At 43.2% G+C, this 25623-nt stretch overlaps 1 protein-coding gene across 7 annotated transcripts in view; it reads right to left on the bottom strand.

The window, feature by feature from the left end:
* The window catches only part of cfap65 (cilia and flagella associated protein 65), a 473759-nt gene that overhangs the window by 377386 nt on the left and 70750 nt on the right, over nucleotides 1-25623 (bottom strand). For all 7 annotated transcript variants that reach the window (XM_068034809.1, XM_068034810.1, XM_068034811.1 and 4 more), the window contains exons 15-19: nucleotides 20914-21072; nucleotides 18552-18717; nucleotides 16401-16529; nucleotides 15415-15637; nucleotides 4821-4949 (exon numbers count right to left, since the gene is read on the bottom strand). In XM_068034809.1, the coding sequence (XP_067890910.1) occupies nucleotides 4821-4949; nucleotides 15415-15637; nucleotides 16401-16529; nucleotides 18552-18717; nucleotides 20914-21072 (806 nt within the window). The remainder of the gene's footprint in view (nucleotides 1-4820; nucleotides 4950-15414; nucleotides 15638-16400; nucleotides 16530-18551; nucleotides 18718-20913; nucleotides 21073-25623) is intronic.

Raw genomic sequence — 25623 nt, 5'->3', positions numbered from 1 at the left:
AATTAGTTTCTCTCCCCCAACTTGCTCTTTCCCCATAGCTCTGCAAATGTTTCTTTTTAAGTATTTATCCAATTCCCCTTTGAAAGTTACTAATGAATCTGCTTCTACCACACTTTCAAGGCACTGCATTCCAGATCATCATAACTCGCTGTGTAAAATAAATTCTCATCTCCTTCTTCGTTCTTTTGCCAATTATCTTAATTGTGTCCACTGGTTACCAACCCTAACAGTGGAAACGTTTCTCCCTATATACTCTTATCAAACCCCTCACCATTTTGAACACCTAACTACTTACAGAGAACTATCACTTTACCTTCCAATAACCTGAGATGTTTTTCTACTCTCAAGGAACTCGCCTGTAGTGAAAATCCATCCTGACCACACAGCCTGGCAGTCTGCTCCAGAGCTCGAGTCTCTGCAAAAAGAAATGCTGCCTGGATGCTAACCTAAATGTTTTTGGGTATTTTACACTGATGTCCTGAGACCTCCCCTCACTTCTCTATCTAGCAAAATATCTAATAGAAATAAGCATGAAGCTGCAACATGTACATATATAACCTCGCACTCCAAAATACTGAAACTGTTGAGAATTGATAGTTCACTGTGCATTTTCTTTGGTATTTCTTGTGGGATCATGCAGTATTGGAGATTGGCTGCTGTATTCACCTCCACAACAAGAGACGACACCATGCACTTTGGGATGTCCTGAGGACATGTCAGAGTGCTACATAAATGTAAGCTCATTCTTTCCTTAACTATTTGGAGGACTTAGTCCTTTAGATTCCCCCACCATTCAGTTAAATTGAACTTACATGTTTGCTACGCTCTTTTCTTGAAACTGTATAAATTAGCATGTTGCAATATTTTTCTGGAATTCAATTATACAGGTTCAGTTTCTCTTCCCTCCCTAATGCACCACAATCCCGGACAACCATATCTTCAGTAAGTGTCTGCAGCTTGCACGACTTCAACTCAGAATTTCTGAGCTGGAGACTGAGTTGCAGACATTGCGGAGCATCAGGGAGGGGGAGAGTTACCTGGACATTTTGTTCCAGGAGGCAGTCACACCCCTTAGAGTAGGGAGACCATTAGAGATGGCCAATGGTCAGGGACAGGAGAGTGTGACTGTGAGGGAGGCAGGTAGGGAATATCAGCACGTAGTGATGGAGGAACCTCAGCCCCTGACCTTGTCCAACAGGTACGAGGTCCTTGCTACCTGTGTGGATGAAGAGAAGGACTGCAAGGTGGATGAGCGGACTGATCAAGGCACCATGGTGAAAGATGCCATTCCAGTGGCGGAGTGAAGAGGAATGTGGTAGTGATAGGAGACAGTATAGTCAGGGGGATAGATACTGTTCTCTGTAGCCTTGACTGGGAGCTCCGACAGCTGTGTTGCCTGCCTGGTGCCCGGGTTAGGGACATCTCCTCGCAGCTGCAGAGGAACCTGGAGTAGGAGGGAGAGGGGGAGGATCCAGTTGTTGTAGTCCAATGACATAGGTAGAACCAGAAATGATGTTCTGCTTAGAGAATCTGAGAAGTTAGGGTCCAAACTAAAACGCACAACATCAAAGATAATAATCGCCGGATTGTTACCTGAGCCATGCGCAAATTGGCATAGGGTCAAGCAGATTAGAGAACTAAACACGTGGCTCAAAGAGTGGTCTGGGAAGAAGGGGTTTAGATTCTTGGGGCACTGGCATCAGTACTCAGGGAAGAGGGAGCTATTCCGTTGGCATGGGCTTCACTTAAACCAGACTGGAACAGGTGTCTTGGCCAATCGCATAACTAGGGCTGTGAACAGGGGTTTAAACTAACTGGGGGTGGGGGGAGGGGGTTTTGGTAAAGGGCAATTTAGAAATCCAAAGAGAGGGGTCAGGGCATCGGAGCAGGATAGTGATGTGGGTAACTCCCAACAGAATGGGACAGGAAGGGACAGAGAGTTTAACAAAAATTATACATTGGCAAATAAAGTCATTGCAGGGAATAGAAGTCAAGTAATGAAATTGAAGTTCCTTTATCTGAATGCACGGAGCATCTATAATAAGATAGATGAACTATTGGCACTAACAGTGGTAAATGATCTAGATCTAATTGCCATTACCGAGACATGGTTACAAAAAGATCAAGGTTGAGAATTAAATATTCCAGGGTACACAATATTTCAGACAGACAGACATAATGGCAAAGGAGGAGGGATAGCCCTGATAGTAAAGGATGGCATAGGGACATTAATAAGAAGGGATCTGGCCTCAGAAGATCATGAAGTAGAATCAGCTTGGGTGGAAATTAGGAATAGCAGGAGTCAGAAAACACTGGTGGGAGTAATTTACAGTGCCCAAACAGTAGTTATATTATTGGACAGAACATTAAATGGGAAATTAATGGAGCATGTAAAAAAGATGATGTATTAATTGTGGGGGACCTTAATCTGCATATGGACTGGGCAATCAAATTGGCAACAGTGGTCTAGAAGATGAATTTGTAGAATGCTTTCATGACAGTTTCTTGGAGCAATACATTGTAGAACCAACTAGGGATAAAGCTCTCTTAGATCTCGTATTGTGTAATGACGTAAGGTTAATAAGCAACATCATAGTAAAAGATCCACTGGGAAATAGTGATCATAATACCATTGAATTTCATGTTAAGTTTGAAAGTAACACATTTCAATCACAAGAACTTTAAACGTAAACAATTACGAAGGTATGAGGGAGAACTGGCTAAGGTTAATTGGATAATTGGTGGTAAATGAACAGTGGGAAAAATTTAAAGAAACAATTCAAAAAGAGTTCAACGAAAGTGCATTCCATGAAAAACAAAAACTCACCCAGAAAGACCCATCTGTGCCTCACTCAGGAAGTTAAGGAGTGGTAGACTAAAAGAAGAGGCTTACAATGTTACAAAAAATAGTAGCAAGTCTGAGGATTGGAAGTGTTTTAGAAACCAGCAAAGGGCCACCAAAAAGACGATGAAAAGGGAAAATATAGAATGAGAGTAAATTAGCCAGCAATATAAAAACAGATTGTAAGAGTTTTTATAAGTACATGAAAAGGAGGAGAGTAGCTAAAGTACACATTGGTCCCTTCGAGGCAGAGACAGGAGAAATCATCATGGGGAATGAGGAAATGGCAGAGGCATTGAACAAACATTCTGTGTCTGTCTTTACAGTACAATACACAAGTTCCATACTAGAAATAGGCTGTAGCCTAGTGGCTAAAAAGAGTGAGGAAATTGCAGATACTGATATTAGTCGACAAAAAGTATTGAGAAACTTAGGGACTAAAATCTGACAAGTCCCCGGGACCAGATGACTTACATCCTAGGGTTCTAAAAGAGATAGCTGCAGAGATAGTGGATGCGCTGACTATGATTTTCCAGAGTTCCTTACATTCAGGAATGGTCCCGTCAGATTGGAAGTTGGCGAATGTTACGACCCTTTTCAAGAAAGGAGGTAGAGAGAAAACAGGGAAATAAAGGCCAGTTAGCCTAACATCAGTCATTGGGAAGATGCTGGAAACTATTATTAAAGAAGTCTTAACATTGCACTTGGTAAAGCACAGTATGATTAGAACAAGTCAGCATGGTTTTACTAAAGGGAGATTCTGTTTGACAAATTTATTAGAGTTTTTTGAGGATGTAACTAGTAGGGTAGATAAAGGGAAACTAGTAGATGTAGTATACCTGGATTTTCAAAAGGCATTCAATAAGGTGCCACATAAAAGATTAATAGGCAAGATAAAGGCCCATAGTATTGGGGGTAATATGTTGGCATGGATAGAGGATTGGTTAACAGACAGGAAGCAGAGACTGGGCATAAATGGGGCATTTTCAAGTTGGCAGGCAGTGAATAGTGGGATGCCACAAGGATCAGTGCTAGGACCTCAGCTATTTACACTCTATATTAATGACTTGGATGAAGAAACAGAAAGTATCTAAGTTTGCTGATGATACAAAGCTCAGTGGAAAGGTAAGCTGCTGGGAGGATGTAGACAGACTGCAAAGAGATAGAAGATTAAGTGAGTGGGCAACAAGATGGCAAATGGAGTATAATGTAGGGAAGTGTGAAGTTTTTCACTTTGGTTGTAAAAATAGAAAAGCAGAATATTTTTAAAAACTTATGAAACTGGTAAGTGTTGACGTTCAGAGAGACTTGGGGGTACTCGTACAAGGAACACACAAAGTTAACATGCAGGTACAGCTGGGTATTAGGAAGCAAATGGCATGTTGGTCTTCATTGCAAGGGGATTGGAGTACAGGAATAAAGAAGTCTTACTAAAATTGTACAGGGTTTTGGTGAGACCACACCTGGAATACTGTGTGCAGTTTTACGAAAGGATAGACTTGCACTGGAGGCATGCAGCGAAGATTTACTAACTTTGTCCCTGGGATGAGTAAATTGGGCCTATATTCTCTGGAGTTTAGAAGAATGAGAGGCAACCTAACTGAGACATACAAGATTCTGACGGGGCTTGATGGAGAGAGTGTTCCCACTGGTCAGGGAATCTAGAACATGGGGACATTGACCCCTTATCCTGGGACTATCATTCAGGACTGAGATGAGGAAAATTACTTGACTCAAAGGGTTGTGAATCTTTGGAATTTTCTACCCCAGAGGTTTGCAGATGCTCCATCATTCAATACATTTAAGGCTGGGATAGATAGATTTTTTGTCTCGCAGAGAATCAAAGGTTATGGGGAAAGTGGAATTGAAGCCCAAGATCAGCCATGATCGTATTGAATGGCGGAGCAGGTTCGATGGGCCATATGGTCTACTTCTGCTCATATTTCTTATGTTCTTGGGTAATGCATTTGGTACCTACCAGTTGGCTGGCGTCATCTCCTTGTTCTCCATCATTAACAGAACAATAGAAGGATCTGAGCATATGGGTGCTGCACCAAAGTTGAAATCCACCATCACTGGGGTAGACACGGAGGGGCATCGACTCATGCTATAAGGAAAACAAAAAAGACTGCTGGCTAAATATTCCTGGAAAGAAAAAAATGTCGCTTTCGCAATGCATGCCCTTCTTAATGTGCAAATCAGCCACCAAGTTTAGAGGATGAAGAGAGGTGCTGCGAGTTGTGAATCTCCAGAACTTCAGGTTGATTTATGCCTGTTATGCCCAGGTGAGAAAGGTGTCTAGGGGTCTTTTGCTGTCTTCACCTGGTCTTATTGTAACAGGGTTTAATTTTAAACACACTGTGTTTTGAGCTCCAACTTTGTGAATCCTTGTTCACAGCTTTCCAATTATAAGCCAAAGAAATGAGCATAAACAGGCTTTCTTCGCTTTAAAGAAGGAAAGTGAAATTTGTTAAACCTTAAACTTAAACTCTAATACAGTTAAAGCTTACAGATATATGATGCACCCACACACTAGTATGCACAGGTGATACACACATGCAAACGGACAGAAAAGAGAAAAAAATAAAATGGAGAGGTTTGAGGCAGTCCCTAAAGGGAGTTTCTTGTTACTGTTTCTGTGTTTCCAGCTCGCCGTAGAGTCCTTGATTGTAGACAGCTCATATTTTTCGTTGGGGCCCAGTATTCTTCTTAAACCTTGTTCACTGTAGGAGACTTCTCTCTTGGGGTTCATATGGCTTCAATGGTTCCCGAAGCTGGTGAGAGCGAGATGAGAGCAGGAAAGAGGTCTTCTCAGCCCAGGAGAAAAGTGCCTTCTGATTTCAAACACCGTTTTCTCCCATTTAAAACTCTCAGTTCAAAACTCTGCAACAGCCAATTAGTCATGTGACTAAACACTGGGCTGACCATGCTGTGTTTGTGGATTCTGCTATCTTCGCAGTCAACCTGGAATGCTAGTTCCCCCACCTTCACCGTCTGGTAATCAAAAGTCCATTGTTGGTTGAATGTGTCAGGGCATGGTCCTTTGTCCCTTGTTCCAACACCGCCTGTTACTATGCAAATGTCTTTCCGGTCAGGGGCTTGCAATTTTAAGTTTTAATGTTCATGTGGCAAAATAATGTGTGCCTCAGTCTTGGCCGGTTGGAGGGCTTGCCTGACACCTACACACCCAGGGGAATGAAATGCGATTTGAGGAAAAATGGCACATTTCATTACAGGGTTTGACAGAAATATAAGATACAGAAAGAAAAACCATGCATTTCGCTCATTCATTTCCATTCATTCACCAATCCTAAAGCTTTTTAAGGCTGCTTTAATTTCCCCTGTTTTTTTCCTCAGGAGAGTTGGTAATGGGTGGTTCTATCCTGAATTCTGAGTCATGCAAAGACTTTTGATTTCAGGGGATGGGTGGTTCCCTTTTCCTCTGACTGTGGGGGAGGAGTCTTTGTTACTCTCCCCTTAGTTCTCTGGGATGCTCCTACCTGTCGGTATTTGTGCAGACTTGGATGCACTCTCCTGTGGCACTTTAACTAGGTGAGGCATCACCCTCACAGTTTCTCTGTCCCCTAGAGGTCTCTCTTTGTCTCTGCAGGTTCCTGTAAATGCTGTTAGCAACTGTGGTGGGTTGCTTCTAGAGTCTGCATTCACACAGGAGGATGTGGGGTCTAACTTTTCATAGTTTTCAAGGTTGGTTGACCAGACAGTAGGGGTTTTCATCCGGGATTCTTCCCAGATTTCCTTTAACCTGCCTTCTTGGTCACTTTTTCCCCTTCTCTTTCTAAACTTTTGCCAGCTGTGTGCCTGCCTGTCCCCTTTTGTTCTCGGCAGGGGTCCCTTACAGTTCACCAGCCCTCTGCTGAAGGGTCCTCCTAACACTGGTACAGGATTTAGGGGTGCAGGTTTCACTGTAGGTTGGGGTTTCCCCTCAACCTGGCATATGCGGCAACTCCTGCAGTACTCCACCACATCTTTGTGGAGTTTTGGCCAGTCAAACTGCTGTCTTATGAGGGCTTTGGTCTTTCATATACCGACATGTACAGCCACTGTAGTCTCGTCGCCCCTTCTTAATATTTCTCCACAGTACCTCTGTGGCACCACTAACTGGTGAACTACTGTCCACCTCTTGCCCTTAGGTCTGTGAGGAGAACTCCATTTCTTCATCAGTACCTCATTCTTTAAATAGTAGCAATCAGGGACTCCCTCTGCTTCACTTTCAGTCGGGGCAGCCTGTGCTAAGTCTTGCAATACTGGTCGGCTCGCTGAGCCTCAGCTAGGGAAAATCCATTTAATTCATTCCCTGGGTCTCCTAACTTTCCAAAGAAAGTCTCAAACAGGCAGTCCTCATGGTCATTTGCCTGCAGTGCCAAAGCAATCTTCTCTGGGGGAGCTGGTTTGTTCATGGTCTGATCCACGACACGTTCTGGGACTCTGCAAGGGACCGTCTCCTGCCACTGCCCTGTCTCTCTGACATCTTGCGGTCTTTCTTTCACTACTGTGGGGGGGGGGGGGGCGGGTGGCTACCACCTTCACCGCTGCCAGATCATTACCTAGGAGCAGGTCAACCCCGTCCACAGGCAAACTAGGGACAATCCCTACAGTCACCGGTTCCGAAACTAGGTCGCACTCCAGGTGCACCCAGTGTACAGGTACAGCATGCGCTACCCTATAATACCATTCACCACAATTCTGGTGTTCACTGCACTCTCTGGAGGAAAGATAAGGCCCTACGTCCTTGAGAATTACTATGGGCTTGCTTGCACCACTCGTGGGATATGGGGTTACCTTCCCTTCAAACACAAAACCCTGATAACCTTCAGGAATCCTGTTAACTTTTCCTGCACTGGCTGTAGTATGCTTCCTGGGTTGTACTCTTACTGCAGTTAAAGCCACATTTTGTTCTGTGTTTTCCATCAGGGTCCCGTCTGCACTGAGTGGGTGTGCCCTGATTAACTCCACCGGTTTTCCCTCTAGTTTCCAGCAGTCAGCTTTTAAATGTCCTGCCTTATTACAATGGAAGCACACAGGTCTCTGGGTCTCACTCTTGCTCGCAGCACCTTCCTTTTTGGCTGGAGGAGGGCCACCTGTATCACCTGCTTTCTTTTCCAGGACTGCCTGGGCAGATATCACCTTCCCACGCTTTGTCCTTTTCGGATTTGTGTGGGTGATTAGGAAAGGTTCTCCCCTGGGAAACCGACCTATAAATTAAAGCAAACTAATCGGCCAGAATGGCCGCTTGCCTGAACCCGCTGCTCCTCCACATGGGTCTTTATTGAGAATGGGAGAGAGTTTTTAAATTCCTCTGACAGGATTACCTCTCTGAGAGTCCCATAGCTGAGCTATATTTTAAGAGCCCTCAGTCACTGGTCAAAAGCCAGCTGTTTACTTCTTTCAAACTCCAGATAAGTTTGATTGGCTTGCTTTTTGAGGGTTCTAAACTATTGGCGATAGGCTTCAGGTACTAATTCATATGCCCCAAGGATAGCATTTTTGTTCAGTTTATAATTTGATGAACTCTCATCTGGAAACAAGGAATAAACCTCGTGGGCTTTTCCGATTAGTTTGCTTTGCAATAAAAGAGACCAGTTCTCAACTGGCCATTTTAGCTGCCTTGCCAGTTTCTCAAAAGACACAAAAAACCCTTCCACATCTTCATCATTGAATTTTGGAATTAATTGAGCGAGTTTTAGCAATCTTGTACCCAGCCCTGAATTGCACTCCTCCATATTACCCATGCTTTCACTAGGGTTACTCTGTCACCCCCTAGTTAACACAAGTCACTTCAACTTGCTTTCTTCGCATTTTTTCCAGAATATTCTTTCTCTCTCTCGCTCCTTCTCCTGTCTTTCTCTCTCCCTCTCTCCTGCTTTTCATTTTCTTCACGTTCCTTTTGGAAGGCTCTCTCTTTCTCCCTCTCCTGCCTCTCTCTCTCTCTTTCCCTGTCTTCTAATTCAAGTTTCCTTTGTTCCAATTGTATCTGTGCTAGCAGTACCCTCTCTGGGTCTACTTCTAACATTGCCTCTGCTTCTTCAGAATCAAGGGAAAAATGGTTGGCCACTAGCCTTAGGAGTTCAGACTTCCTAGCCTTGCCACGTACAGTGATCCCACATTGCTCAGCCATTTTTATCAGCTCCTCCATAGACAGTGCTTTTAACTTATCCCAAGTTACTTTGCCCTGGCTTGGAGAGCTACTCACTTCAGTTGAGACATGTTAGTTTTCAATCACAGACAACCACAAGAAAACCTGCATTGAAATTTTGCTCTTTTTGATTGGGAACAATTTGGCAACCCACTTCCAATTTCACTCATTTGTCTGTGGGTAAAATTCCAGATGCTAGCACCCAAATTTCTGTTACAACCAGGTGAAAAAGGTGTCTAGGAGTCTTTTGCTGTCTTCACCTGGTCTTATTGTAACAGGGTTTAATTTTAAACACACAGTTTTGAGCTCCGCCTTTGTGAACCCTTGCTCACAGCTTTCCAATTATAAGCCAAAGAAATTAGCATAAACAGGCTTTCTTCAGTTTAAAGAAGGAAAGTGAAATTTATTAAACCTTAAACTTAAACTCTAATATGGTTAATGCCTACGGATATACAACGCGCCCACGCTAGCATGCACACGCAATATACACATGCAAAAAGGGACAGAAAAGAGAAGGAAAAAAAATGAAGAGGTTTGAGGCAGTCTCTAAAGGGAGTTTCTTGTTACTGTTTCTGTGTTTCCAGCTCGCCATATAGTCCTTGATTGTAGACAGCTCTTACTTTGCGTTGGGGCCCAGCATTCTTCTTAAACCTTGTTCACTGTAGGAGACTTTTCTCTCTTGGGGTTCATATGTCTTCAATGGTTTCCGAAGCTGGTGAGAGCGAGATGAGAGCAGACAGGAAAGAGGTCTTTTCAGTCCAGGAGAAAAGTGCCTTCTGATTTCAAACACGGTTTTCCCCAATTTAAAACTCTCAGTTCAAAACTCTGCAACAGCCAACTAGTCATGTGACTAAACACTGGTCTGATCACGTCTGTGTTTGTGGATTCTGCTATCTTAGTAGTCAACCTGGAATGCTAGCTCCCCCACTTTTAACGTCTGGTAATCAAAAGTCCATTGTTGGTTAAATGTGTCAGGACATGGCCCTTTGTCCTTTGTTCCAACACTGTCTGTTACTATGCAAATGTTTTTCCAGTCAGGGGCTTGCAATTTTAAGTTTTAATGTTCATGTGGCGAAATAATGTGTGCCTCAGTCTTGGCCGTTGTGCTTGACAATGCCATTCTGCTGTTTGTTTGACACTAACATTATCTTGCCCTCAACCTCCGCTCTGTTTTTAAGAACATGCTGTATTTGCATGCTATTGCCCATTAAACGCACCGCAGAAAGTTAGGACTCAATTAAAAATGCCTTTTAGCAACAATATTTGTGAATGCAGCGTCAATCAACATCTCTAATCCAGAGAGGAAACATTCTTGCAGGTAGAAAATTCTGCTTAAAGTTTTTATAAAAGTTTTTTTTTAACTTTTTTTCTTTCTCTCAATCCAATCTGTCCTTCCCTCTCTAATTCTCTTTCTGTACCTGAAATAGCTTTAATTCACCATATTTCCTTCTCTGTTTTTCCTGTTCCTTTCTCAATCTTTAAATCACATTTGGTTAAGGAGATAGTCTGTTCACCCTGTTGTTCACGAAGATGTCCCGTTGTCCTTAGCAGCTCGCACTCCCAGCAAATTATGCAGGATATTATAATTTGAGTTGAAGGGTGCAGTAAATGGTCTAATTAACACAGCACGCTCTGCTCTTGCAAGATTTGGCCCTGTATTTGAGAAACTTAGAGACATTGATTATACAAAATCTGGAACACAAATGAGTGGAAGCTATGCTCCACTTGTCTAAAGCTCTGATTAGACCAGGTCTGAGCAATGCATTCAGCTCTGGGCAAAGCACTCAGGAAGGATATATTGGCCTGGGGAGAGGGGGGGGGTTATTTTTTATCCTTTCATGGGATGTCAGTGTTGCTGGCAAGGACAGCATTTATTGCCCATCCCTAATTGCCCTTGGGAAAGTGGTGGTGAGATGCCTTCATGAACCACTGCAGTCCATCTGGTGTAGGTACACCCACAGTCCTATTGAGCATTGATTCACCAAAATGATACTGGGCCTATCAAGGATTAAACTGTATGTAAAGTGATTTTTTAAAAATTCATTCATGGGATGTGGGCGTCACTGGCTATGCCAGCATTTATTGCCCATCCCTAATTGCCCTTGAGAAGGTGGTGGTGAGCTGCCTTCTTGAACCACTGCAGTCCATGGGAGGTAGGTACACCCACAGTCCTGTTAGGAAGGGAATTCCAGAATTTTGACCCAGCGACAGTGAAGGGACGGCAATATAGTTCCAAGTCAGGATGGTGTGTGACTTGGACGGGAACTTGCAGGTAGTGATGTTCCCATGCATCTGCTGCTCTTGTCCTTCGAGGTGGTAGAGGTCGCGGGTTTGGAAGGTGCTGTCTAAGGAGCCTTGGTGCGTTGCTGCAATGCATCTTGTAGATGGTACACACTGCTGCCACTGTGCGTCGGTGGTGGAGGGAGTGAATGTTTGTAGATGGGGTGCCAATCAAGCAGGCTGCTTTGTCCTGGATGGTGTTGAGCTTCTTGTGTGTTGTTGGAGCTGCACCCATCCAGGCAAGTGGAAAGTATTCCATCACACTCCTGACTTGTGCCTTGTAGATGGCGGACAGGCTTTGGGGAGTCAGGAGGCGAGTTACTCGCCTCAGGATTCCAAGTCTCTGACCTGCTTTTGTAGCCACGGTATTTATATAGCTACTCCAGTTCAGTTTCTGGTCAATGACAACTCCTCGGATGTTGATAGTGAATGTCAAGGGGGGATGGTTAGATTCTCTCTTGTTGGAGATGGTCATTGCCTGGCACTTGTGTGGCGCAAATTAACAGTGCCACTTATTAGCCCAAGCCTGGATATTGTCCAAGTCGTGCTGCATTTCTACATGGACTGCTTCAGTATTTGAGGAGTTGCGAATGGCGCTGAACATTGTGCAATCATCAGCGAACCTCTCCACTTCTTATGATTGCAGGAAGGTCATTGATGAAGCAGCTGAAGATGGTTGGGCCTAGGACACTACCTTGAGGAACTCCTGCAGTGATGTCCTGAAGTTCAGATGATTGACCTCCAACAACCCACAGCCATCTTCCTTTGCGCTAGGTATGACTCTAACCAGCAGAGAGATTTCCCCCTGATTCCCTTTGACTCCAGTTTTGCTAGGGCTCCTTGATGCCATACTCGGTCAAATGCTGCCTTGATATCAAGGACAGTCACTCTCACCTCACCTCTTGAGTTCAGCTCTTTAATCCACGTTTGAACCAAGGCTGTAATGAGGTCAGGTACTGAGTGGCCCTGTCGGAACCCAAACTGGGTATCACTGAGCAGGTTATTGTTAAGCAAGTGCTGCTTGATGGCACTGTTGATGACACCTTCCATCACTTTGCTGATGATTGAGAGTAGACTGATGGGGCGGTAATTGGCCGGGTTGGACTTGTCCTGCATTTTGTGGACAGGACATACCTGGGCAATTTTCCACATTGCCGGTAGATGCCAGTGTTGTAGCTATACTGGAATGGCTTGGCTAGGGGTGCAGCAAGTTCTGGAGCACAGGTCTTCAGTACTATTGCCAGAATTTTGTCAGGACCCATAGCCTTTGTAGTATCCAGTGCCTGCAGTTGTTTCTTGATATCACGCGGAGTGAATCGAATTGGCTGAAGTCTGGCATCTGTAATGCTGGGAACTTCAGGAGGGGGCCGAAATGGATCATCAACTCGGCACTTCTGGCTGAAGATTGTTGCAAATGCTTCAGCCTTATCTTTCGCACTGATGTGCTGGGCTCCCCCATCATTAAGGATGGGGATATTTGTGGAGCCACCTCCTCCAGTTAGTTGTTTAATTGTCCACCACCATTCACGGCTGGATGTGGCAGGACTGCAGAGCTTAGATCTGATCCATTGGTTATGGGATCGCTTAGCTCTGTCTATTTCATGCTGCTTATGCAGTTTGGCATGCAAGTAGTCTTGGGTTGTAGCTTTACCAGGTTGACACCTCATTTTGAGGTATGCCTGGTGCTGCTCCTGGCATGCCCTCCTGCACACTTCATTGAACCAGGGTTGGTCTCCTGGCTTGATGGTAATGGTAGAGTGGAGGATATGCCGGGCCATGAGGTTACAGATTGTGGTGGAGTACAATTCTGCTGCTGCTGATGGCCCAGTTTTGCATTGCTAGATCTGTTCGAAATCTATCCCATTTGGCACGGTGATAGTGCCACACAACACGATGGACGGTATCCTCAATGTGAAGGCGGGACTTGGTCTCCACAAGGACTGTGCGGTGGTCACTCCTACCAATACAGTCATGGACAGAAGCATCTGCGGCTGGCAGATTTGTGAGAACAAGGTCAAGTATGTTTTTCCTCTTGTTGGTTCTCTCACCACCTGCTGCAGACCCAGTCTAGCAGCTATGTCCTTTAGGACTCAGCCAGCTCGGTCAGTAGTGGTGCTACCGAGCCACTCCTGGTGATGGTCATTGAAGTCCCCACCCAAAGTACATTTATGTGCCCTCGCCACCCTCAGTGCTTCCTCCAAGTGGTGTTCAACATGGTGGAGTACTGACTGATCAGCTGAGGGAGGGCGGTAGGTGGTAATCAGTAGGAGGTTACCTTGCCCTTGTTTGACCTGATGCCATGAGACTTCATGGGGTCTGGAGTCGATGTCGAGGACTCCCAGGGCAACTCCCTCCCTACTGTAGACCACTGTCCCGCCACCTCTGCTGGGTCTGTCCTGCCGGTGGGACAGGACATACCCAGGGATAGTGATTGCAGTGTCTGGGACATTGTTTGTAAGGTATGATTCTGTGAGTATGACTATGTCAGGCTGTTGCTTGACTGGTCTGTGGGACAGCTCTCCCAACTTTGGCACAAGCCCCCAGATGTTAGTAAGGAAGACTTTGCAGGGTCGACAGGGCTGGGTTTGCTGTTGTGGTTTCCGGTGCCTAGGTCGATGCCGGGTGGTCTGTCCGGTTTCATTCCTTTTTGACTTTGTAGCGGTTAGGTACAACTGAGTGGCTTGCTTGGCAATTTCAGAGGGCATGTAAGAGTTAACCACATTGCTGCGGGTCTGGAGTCACATGTAGTCCAGACCAGGTAAGGACATTAGTGAACCAGATGGGTTTTTACAACAATCGACAATGGTTTCATGGCCATCATTGGACTCGCTTTTAATTCCAGATTTATTAATTAAATTCAAATTGCACCTTCTGCTGTGGTGGGATTCGAACCCATGTCCCCAGAGAAATACCCTGGGTCTCTGGGTTACTAGTCCAGTGATAATACCACTACGCCACCGCCTCCCCTATATGTTTAATGGCTCTGCAAAGGGAATGGTGGAAGAAGAAACAGAAAGATTTACATCCAGAAAGAGGCCATTCAGCCCACTGTGTTCATGCTGGAATTGATGGCCTGTTCAGTGTGAAGCTACTAAAGATCCTGCAACCCACTGGACAAGTCACAAAAGTCTACTTACTAGATATCATAATTCATGTTTCATGATTCTGTATGGCCTAGGCTTATATTCCCTTGACAACAGATTAAGGGATGATCTAATTGAGGTTTTTCAGCTGATTAAAGAATTTGACACAGTAAAGAGAATTTCCTCTGGTTTGGGAGTCTTCATATACAAGACAACAATACTGAAATTTGCTGTGACACTATTGCAGAGTATAGACTAACAGGTTAGGTAGATAGGTAAAGGATGCAGTTCAACGTATAGAAACATGAAACATAAAATCCTACAGCACAGTGGAGGCCATTTGGCCCTTTGTTGCTGAAAGATTATATGCAATTCTCTTTTTTGAAAGTCACTGTTGAATCTCCTTCTTCCACCCTCTCAGGCAGTGCATTCCAGACCATAGCAACTTGTTGTGTAAAAAAAAATTCATCGCCCCGTCTGGTCTTTCACAAATACCATAAATCTATAAGCTTTACTTGCTTAAAACCTTTCACATTTCTAATATCTGCTAGTTCTGAAGAAGTGTCAATGACCTGAAACGTTAACTCTACTTCTCTCTCCACAGATGCTGCCAGACCTGCTCAGTATTTCCAGAATTTCTTGTTTTTATTTCAGATTTCCAGCATCTGTAATATTTTGCTTTTATTTTTATAGATCAGTATCCTCTGGGTACTGACTCTCTTGCCAGTGGAAACAGTTTCTCCCGATTTATGCTATCAAAACCCCTCATAATTTTGAACACCACTATTAAATCTCCCCTTAACCTTTGCTGCTTTAAGGAGAACAATCACAGCTTTTCTAGTCTTTTCACATAATTGAAGTTCCTCACCTATGACACTATTCTAGCGAATCTCCTCTCAGCCCTCTCCAAACATTGACAATCTTTGAAGCAATACATTTTTAACAACCAACATTAGAATGTAAGAACAAGAACTCATCTAATTCAACATGCCTTCTGGGATCTCCCTCAAGCTTTGTTTGTCCATATTCTGAATTGCTCTTCATGCATTTCTCACCTGTGTCTGGTCGGCACCCGGTACAGAAGCTCACTCTCTGAGGGATCGCGCTGCAGGTACTTGTTGAGTGTGTCCAGAGAGAAGAGTCGCCAGAGCTGCTGCTTGCTGATGCCACTTATGCTCCCCAGGCAACGAGCATCCGAGATGAATATCATTGGATAGACTCCGTCTGCTGTCAAGCAACACAAAGGCTCTCCCTCCTTGTTTTCATCAGTCTCCGGCACTGAAACCATTACACAAATGCATAGCAATTAAGATCAATTGAACTATGAAGTAGGCATGCTGTCATCTTGAACTCCAGAACATAAGTTAACACTTCAGAGTCAGAAGGTTGTGAGTCCCACTCCAGAGATTTGAGCATGTCACTGAGCTGGTTCTGCACAATTGGAGGTGCCGTCTTTAGGACGACATATCAAACCAAGGCCCCATCTTCCCTCTCAAGTGGGCATAAAAGATTCCATGGGACTATTTTGAAGAAAAGCAGGGGAGTTCTCCCCATTTTATGGCCAAAATTTATCCCTCAAACAACCATCACCAAAACAAATTTTTTTATCATTTATCTAATTGCTGTTTGTGGGACCTTGATGTGCTCAAATTGGCTGCCACGTTTCCTACATTACAATTGTGAGCCCGCTTCAAAATGTACTTCATTGGTTGTAAAGGACTTTCGGATATCCTAAGGTAATGAAAGGCACGATAGAAATGCAAGACTTTCTTTTTTTTAATTACTATTTTTCAATTTCACACATCAACCATCCTTGACACCTTTTATTAAGCATGCTAATTAATGCCAAATTAGGGGCAATTTTGTGCTGTAAGCCTAAACCCGCTAGGAACCAGATAAAATGACCCAAATGCATTTCATGTGTGAATCTTAGAGCCAAAAGACAGAATAAACTTTTTTCCTTTCACCTGGATCGGATGTGGTGCAAGGTCTCAGATGCAAAAGGTCAACATCTAATATACACATATCGAAAAGTACCAACCTTTACTAGAGAGAATCTTGGAGCTAATTTTCCAGGAGTAACGAAGTCTTCGAACAGGCCAGACGGTGAACCGGAAACAGAGTTTTGACTTCGCAGGTATTGTGCCATGGTGGTATTGCAATTCAAGAGCTAAGGAGATACACATTTCCAGCAAAAAACAAATCATAACATTCATGCACCAATGTAGATATTATAGGTGAGTCTCAATACAGGGTATGCATAAGAACACGAGTAGGCCATTCAGCCCCTCAAGCCTGTTCTACTGCCATTCAATTTGATCATGGCTGATCTTCACTCCATCTACTCATCTTGGTTCCATAACCTTTAATACCCTTGCCTAACAAAAATCTATCAAACTCACTTTTGAAATTTTCAATTGACCCCTCAGCTTTTTGCGGCAAAGAGTTCCAGATTTCCACTCTCCTTTGTGTGAAGAAGTGCTTCCTGACATCACCCCTGAACGAGCTAGCTCTAACTTTAAGGTTACGCCCCCTTGTTCTGGACTCCCCCACCAGAGGAAATAGTTTATCTACCCTAACAATTGCTTTAATCATCTTAAATGCTGCAATCAGATCACATATAATAAGTGTAGCATGCTTAGGAGAAACAGATGACTTTGAACCTATGGCTCTCAAAGCTTTCCACGACTGGGATGCCTCACATCGTGTCTGGATCTGTTGTAGACTAATTGATAAAGATTGATTTCTACGATTAGTCGACAGCTCCATTATCATTGTATTATGTGACTACCACAATGACAGAAGGTGAACTAAATGAACATTTGTCAATTTTCGTCTGGCAAGTCTTATGTTCCTACATCACAGAGTGATTTTTTTCTGTAATTTGTCATTCAACATAACCCACATCACATCTGGCATCTTTACAGTTGCAGGTACTGCTGTGCTGGGGTCTCCATCCAACACTTAGGAAAAATGTCAATTCCTGCTTAATATAATAGCAACTTGCAGATATGTTACCCTGTATGACAGGCCTCCAGGAGTCCTACTTTTGAACTGACATAGCTCAGATATCCATTTGCCCCATTTTTCTGGAAGGAAAGGGGGTATTTTACATGGAAAGATCCCATCTTCCAACAGGTGCACTCCCTCCCACCCCACCGACCCCCGCCACTCCCAGGAATTAAAGTCAACTTTTTGTGTTTTACCCTATCTCAATCTAGCCCGAGTACTCAAGGCTCTATCCGTCTAGTCCCTGCATAGTTAATGAATAATTTGTTTAATGTAATGTATCCACTATTTTAGAACATAAGAAACAGGAGCAGAAACAGGCCAAACTGCCCCTGGACCCTGCTCCGTCATTCAGTAAGATCATGGCTGATTTTCAACCTCAACTACACTTTCCCGCCCGATCCCTCTATTCCCTTAATGTCCAGAAATCTATCAATCTCTGTCTTGGATATACTCAACCACTTACAGACCTCCGGGGTAGACAATTCCAAAGATTCACAACCCTCTGAATGAAGAAATTTCCTCTCATCTTAGACCTAAATGGCCAACCCCTTATCTTAAGACCATGATCTCTAGCTCTGGACTCTCAGCCTCTACCCTGTCAAGCTCGCTGAAGAAATTTATGTTTCACTTCTCATTCTTCTAAATTTCACAGAATATAGGCTTGTTCTACTCAATCTGTTCTTATAGGAGAACTTTCTTATCCCAGAAATCACCTAGTAAACCTTTTCCCATGATGTTACTATGGTCATTGCCTGTCTTAACTTTCTTGCTTCTCCTAAGCGACAAATGCACCATTGCATGCTTCTGCTTCGGTTGTGTTGGCATCACAGACTAACATCCGTATTCCGCCAATAGGGGCTACCAAGTCTACGTCAACTGGAGCTGGAATTGAACCCACGCTGTTAACATTATTCTGAACTACACGCTAGCCATCTAAGCTAACCGGCCCCCTGTACACACACCTCTCCATTGCGTTGGAATCCTGACTTCTGGTAGTGTCTCTTTCTCGAGTTCACTCTTGCCCAGGATTTCTAAACTCCTTAACTCCCTCAGTCTCCCCTTCCTTCTCCCATCTACAGACATGTAAAACTAAAGTTCAGAGACATCTCAATTTGTCAACAGAAAAATGCTTCACTATAACCTTTCCATAGGTTAGAATGACTAATATCCCAGCACTTACCCATCGGATATTTCGCAACTTCATCAGGGTCACATAGTCCAGTGATGTCCTGCTTGACACTGAGTGCAAAGTTTAAAGAGCATGCCTCATTATTCACTAGTATGAGGTCATCTGACTTAGCACTGCCAATCAGAATGTCTCCCAGATGTATATGGTCTTTCTCAGCCTACAGGAGATGTTTAACAGAGGGGCAACCATTACTGATATAGCTTGCAACCACAGCACACAGATGGCATCAATTGATCCATCATTGAAAAAAAATGCCCTAGTAGGGGTTATAGAAAAAATTGTTAGAGTGGAATGGATGAAAACATACTTACACTCCAACCATACACACATTAGAAAGTACTGAGAATATATCCCACCTATTTTAATAATCTAAGGTGAGCAAAGTTGAGTACAGAATAATAGTGATACAAGTTGTATCTTTAGGCAGGCATTACATAGAATTTATAGCACAGAAACAAGCCATTCAGCCCAATTGGTCCATGCCAGTGTTTATGCTCAATATGAGCCTTCTCCCACCCTTGCTTTCTCACTCTATCAGCAAACCCTTCCATTCTGTTCTCTCATCTAGCTCTCCTTTAAATGCATCTAAGCTATTTACCTCAACAATTACTTGTGGTAGCAAGTTCCACATGCTCACAAAACTTTGGGTAAAGAAGTTTCTCCTGGTTCCTTTTTGGATTTATTAGCTGTACATAATTGTTACATATTTGGCCATCATCTCTTAAGAATTGTATAAGAGGGTGCAGTAGGTGAACATGTTGCCCTTTCACTTTTAAGATGTAGCCCAGATTGATAAAAAGCTTCACAAGTCTACAGGCTGTAAGAGTTTGAGTTGAGTTTGGACTGTTTCAATACAACTTGGCAATTTCATTCACAAAGACCAAAATTGAAGTTAACATACAAACTGGAAATTCTCATTGATGGAGCAGAGAAAGCTCTCTGAAGTTGAGACCGAGGGTCATTGTAAGTACAAAGTAAAAGGAGTTATACTCTGTGTCTACATGTGCTTATAATCTTTGCACTCCACCATCTGTTACAGGTACTACTAAGAAGTCTGAGAGGTGAGAGGTGGTGGTCTTTAAAACAACGAAGGTGTTTGATAGGCTAGAAATAGCGAAGATCTCTCTGTTGTGAGGCAGCCCAAAACTAAGGGATATAAATATAAGATGATCACTAATAAATCCAATAAGGAATTCAGGAGAAACTTCTTTACATAAAGTGGTTAGAATGTGGAATTTGCTACCACAGGCAGTAGTTGAGGTGAATAAAGCTCTGGTTAGGCCACAACTATAATATTTTGTCCAGTTCTGGTCACCACACTTCAGAAAGGATGTGAGGGCCCTTGAGACAGTGCAGAGAAGATTCATCAGAAAGGTTCCAGGGAAAAGGGATTTTAGCTATAAGGTTAGTTTGGAGAAGCTGGGGTTTGTTCTCCTTGCAGCAAAGGAGATTGAGAGGAGATTTACTAGAGGTGTACAAATTTATAACATGTTTAGATAATGTATACAAAGATAAGCTGTTCCCCCTAGCTGATGGTACAAAGATTAGGGGACACAGATTTAAGGTTTTGGGCAAGAGATGGAGGGGGATGTGAGGAAGAACTTTTTAATGCAGCAAATGTCATGACCTATAACTCATTGCCTACGAGAATGGTTGAAGCGGAGACAATCAATGATTTCAAAAGGAAATTGGATGAGCATTGAAAGAGATAAACTTACTGGCTATGGAGATAGAGGTGGGGAATGGGACTGATTGGATTGCTCTACAGAGAGCCGGCAAGGACTCAATGGGTTGAATGGCTTCCTTCTATGCCATAATGACTCTATGGCTCTATGAATTACATTTAAGGGGAAAGTAGATAAATACATGAGGGAGAAAGGAATAGAGGAATATGCTGATAGGGTGAGGTGAAGTAGAGTGGGAGAAGGCTCGTGCGGAGCATAAACACTGGCACAGACAAGTTGGATGAATGGCCTGTTTCTGTGCTGTAAATTCTATGTAATTCTATGAAAACTGTGTACGGAGGTGATAGTAAGTTCAGGTAATGCCAAATGTTGCTGGGATAACACTAGCAGAAAGACTTATAAACACGTAATGCTGCATGTGGGTTAATGTTGGGTCAGAATATGTGACCTGGTATTGGCTAGATTGCTGTTTGAAATTGCTTGCCTAGACACATTAAGAATGGTCTCGTGTACAAGGTACCACAGACCTATCAGGGTCAACTTGTTTCCCCCAAACAATGGTCGTTATTTTCAGGGGAGCAAAGAAGAAAATGAAGCAGGGAGGGATAGTTACCATTACAAAATCAAAAAAAAAATGAATGGGACTTATTTCTGTCCTGTAATCTCACCGTAATTCTGCCCATTGATCCTACACCGATAACCCTGAGGGTAAAACGAATCTTCTTCCCTTGTTCTGGGCAGTGTGGCCCTTTCACTCCCCAAACGAAAATGTGGGGTTTCAGGAAATACTTCTGTTGTTCTTGTGGGTAGAAAGACCAAGTTTGTGTCTGCAAAGAGCCCATAACACATCACTGGTTAAAACTACAATAAATATACAGATCTTAAGGGCAATTAGGGATGGGCGATAAATGCTGGCCTGGCCAATGTTGCCTACAGCCCATAAACAAATTTTAAAAAATTACACTGGCTACACAGAGACTGAAGAGGCTACAATGAAGCAGAAGCATAACAAAAGTCCCAAGCAGTTGATCAGCCTCATCTAAGCCCCATGCGAAAATAAAAACTTAAATAGAAAGTCTTTATAGTGTCGAGATGGTCAGCCACATTCGCCTACATAATGGCAGTTGTTGCTTTGGGACACTTAAATGCAATATATTGCTATCTAAATACATGTTTTATTGTTTTTTATATATATAGTTATAAGCTATCTACGCAAGTTCTGCTAAAGAGTCCTACCTGAATCACTCCCATGACTTTCTTTCCTCAGATTCCGCAATTCTACAATTTTCCAATTAGTTGGTTGTAGACTGATTGAGTCAATAACTTCGCTACCATTGTATTATAAAACTACCAAAAATGATCCTTAGTCTTTATCTCATCTAGGTCTTGTTTGTATTTTATCGCAACCCAGAGACAAGCATAAAGCAGCCTGCTTGATCGGCACCACATCCACTACCTTAAGCATCCACTCCTTCCACCACTGATACGCAGTGGCAGCAGTGTGTACCATGTACAAGATGCACTGCAACAACTCACCGCACCTCCTTCAACAGCACCTTCCAATCCTGTGACCACTTCCACTTAGAAGAACAAGGGCAGCAGATGTGTGGGAACACCACCACCTGCAATTTCCCCTCCAAGCCACATACCATCCTGACTTGGAAATACGTTGCCGTTCCTTCACTGGATCAAAATCCTAGAATTCCCTCCCTAACAGAACTGTGAGTGTACCCACACCAGATGGACTGCAATGGTTCATGAAGGCAGCTCACCACCACTTTCCCAAGGGCAATGAGGGATGGGCAACAAATACTGGCCTTGCCAGCGATGCCCACATCCCATGAAACAAATATAAAAAAACTAGATGTATAATAGGCATGGATCTCTGCATTCTGCCAATTCTAGTCTCTTACACATCCATGATTTCCTTCGTGCACTCCTCCAATTCTGGCCTTACGCATCCCCAATTTCCTATGCTCCATTATTGGCACCGATGTCCCAAGCTCTGGAATTCTTTTCCTAAACCTCTTAGCCGCTTTCCTTTTAAGGTGTTCCTTAAAACCTACCTCTTTGACCAGGTTTTTGGCTACCTGTCTTAATACCTCTTATGTGGCTCAGTGACAAATATCGTCTGATAACGCTCCTGCTCTTTGGGAAATTTTAGTATGTTAATTGCACTATATAAATACAATTTGCTGCTGTTGGAAGGACAAACGAATCATTAACACTGGCAGTGAAGTGACATGTCCTCCAATGGTGGGCATCTGTGACTGATTCTTGATGCAGCAACAATTCTGCTGAGTGCATTTCTCAGCACATTGAATTTCACACAAGCATGTTAACCAGGGCACTAAAAATAGCACTTAGGAAACTTTCAATTCCATAGACTGAAATTCATTTGAAAATAATGTACTCCTCCAGAAGGCAGTAACATATCATGAAGTTCAGGTAAAACTGGCAGGAAAAACTTTGTGCAGGAAGGAAAATCAATGGCAGGTATGCCCAAGCTATTTATCTTTGTAGGCCACAGTGCAGCCTTAGGGATCACATTTAAAAATCATGTTGTCAACATAGGGTATGAATGTTACTGAACTAGTAATCCTGGCCTAACTGGGATAAGCTCAAATCCCAATACGACAGCTGGGGAATTTATATTCATTTAATTAAATAAATCTGCAATTTAAAAAAAGCTAGTATCAGGAATAGTGACCATAAAATTTCTGGATTACATGGGGTGAAGCAGCGATTTACTTCTTTCAATGTAGTATACTGTATTCGCTGCTCACAATGTGGTCTCCTCTACAACGGGGAGACCAAACGCAGACTGGGTGACCGCTTTGTGGAACACCGCTCTGTCCGCAAGCAGGAGCCCGAGCTTCCGGTTGCTTGCCATTTCAACACTCTCCCCTGCTCACATCTCTGTCCTGGGATTGCTGCAGTGTTCCAGTGAACATCAACGCAAGCTCGAGGAACAGTATCTCATCTACCAATTAGGCACACTACAGCCTGCCAGACTGAACATTGAGTTCAATAATTTCAGAGCATGACGGGCCCCCATTTTACTTTTATTTTTAGTTATTTTTGTCTTTTTCCTTTTTTTATTTTTTTTTTGTGTTTATTTTATTTTATTTCATCTTCGTTTGTTCAGTTTACTTACCCACTTTTTTTTTCATGGTTGTACTTGTGGCTGTTGAATTTTCATTCCATTAACACAATATCTGTACAATGCTTTGTCTTTCAACACACTATTAACCTATTGTTTGCCTTTGCTCCACTACCTTCCGGTCAGCTATTCTGTGACCTTGTCCTATTTACACCTTCTCCTTTGTTATCTCTTGCTCCACCCCCACTTTACTTGCTTATAACCTTTTACATTTCTTATATTTGCTAGTTCTGAAGAGTCACTGACCTGAAACATTAACTCTGCTTCTCTCTCCACAGATGCTGCCAGATCTGCTGAGTATTTCCGACATTTCTTATTTTTATTTTAGATTTCCAGCATCCGCAGTATTTTGCTTTTATCATAATCCTCTATTCCCTTCTGCCTCATATGCTTGTCCAGCCTTCCCTTAAATCCATCTATACTATTCACTTCAACCACTCCCTGTGGTAGCAAGTTCCACATTCTCACCACTCTTTGGATAAAGAAGTTTCTTCTGAATTCTCTGTTCTATTTCCTGCTGACTATCCTATATCGATGGCCTCTAGTTATGCTCTTTATCACAAGTGGAAACATTCTCTCTGTATCCACTCTAACAACCTTCATAATTTTAAAGATCTCTATTAGGTCACCCCTCAACCTTCTTTTTTCAAAAGAGGCCCACCTGTGCATCCTTTTCTGATATGTATACCCAAAGACACATTGTACAGCGAGCTCGCCACTGGTATCAGACCCACCGGCCGTCCATGTCTCCGCTTTAAAGACGTCTGCAAACGCGACATGAAATCCTGTGACATTGATCACAAGTCGTGGGAGTCAGTTGCCAGCGTTCGCCAGAGCTGGCGGGCAGCCATAAAGACGGGGCTAAAATGTGGCGAGTCAAAGAGACTTAGTAGTTGGCAGGAAAAAAGACAGAGGCGCAAGGGGAGAGCCAACTGTGCAACAGCCCCGACAAACAAATTTCTCTGCAGCACCTGTGGAAGAGCCTGTCACTCTAGAATTGGCCTTTATAGCCACTCCAGGCACTGCTTCACAAACCACTGACCACCTCCAGGCACGTATCCATTGTCTCTCGAGATAAGGAGGCCAAAGAAGACTCATACATTTCATGCTTGTAAATCTTCTCTGCACACTCTCCCAATGCCTCGATATCCTTTTTATAATACAGCAATCAGAACTACACGAAGTACTCGACGTGTGATCTAGCCAAGATTCAATACAGTTATAGCATAACTTCCCTACTTTTCAATTCTATCCCACTAGAAGTAAAGCCTACTGCTTGTTTGCTTTTTTAGTGGCCTTGCTATCCTGTGACCTAACTTTTAGTGATTGATGTATTTGTACTCCGAGGTCCCTTTGTTCCTCTATCTCACCTAGACTTGCACCTTCCAAGTAATAAGTGACCGCCCTATTCTTCCCACCAAAGTGCACTCTCTCACATTTATCTGTGTTGAACTTCATTTGCCAATTATTTGCCCATTCTGCATGTTCATTCATGTCCTCCTGCAATTCGTTGCAGTCCTCCTCAGTATTGACTATCCTCCCCCAATTTGGTACCATGGCATCATCTGTAAATTTAGAAATTGTGTTTTTGATTCCAAAGTCCAAATCATTAATTTAAATTGTGAGCAGCAGTGGTCCCAGCATTGACCCTTGTGGAACACCACTTCCCACTTTCTGCTACTCTGGATAACTACCCATTACTCCCACTCTCTGCTTTCTGTCTTGAAGCCAGCTAGCAATCCATTCTGCCACCTGTCCCCTGACTCCGCATTCTCTGACCTTTTTCATTAGTCTATTATGGGGCTATACTGCATTATCATTGTCTACTCACTCTGTTATCTCCTCAAAAAATTCAATAAGGTTGGTCAAGCAAGATTTTCCCTTTTGAAATCCATGCTGATTACTCATTATATTTTCCTTTGCTAGATGTTCTTCTTTTCTCTCCATTATCTTTCCTACCACCAATGTTGAACTGACTGGTCTATAGTTTCCTGGGCATGTTCTGTCCCCCTTAAATATAGGTATTACATTAACTATTCGCCAGTCATCTGGCACTACATCTTTTTCTAACGAATTATTAAATATGTGTAGTAATGCCTCTGCTATCTCTTCCCTAGATTCTTTTAACTGCCCTCTGAAATGGCCTGGCTAACTGCTCAGTTGTACTCAAGAAGGTGGCTCACTACCACCTTCTCAATGGCAATTAGGGATGGGC

The sequence above is a fragment of the Heterodontus francisci genome, chromosome 7, assembly GCF_036365525.1.
Source record: "Heterodontus francisci isolate sHetFra1 chromosome 7, sHetFra1.hap1, whole genome shotgun sequence".
Classification (NCBI taxonomy): Eukaryota; Metazoa; Chordata; class Chondrichthyes; order Heterodontiformes; family Heterodontidae; genus Heterodontus; species Heterodontus francisci.
Note: the sequence above shows the minus strand (reverse complement) of the source record. Positions and strands in the feature narration are given on the sequence as shown.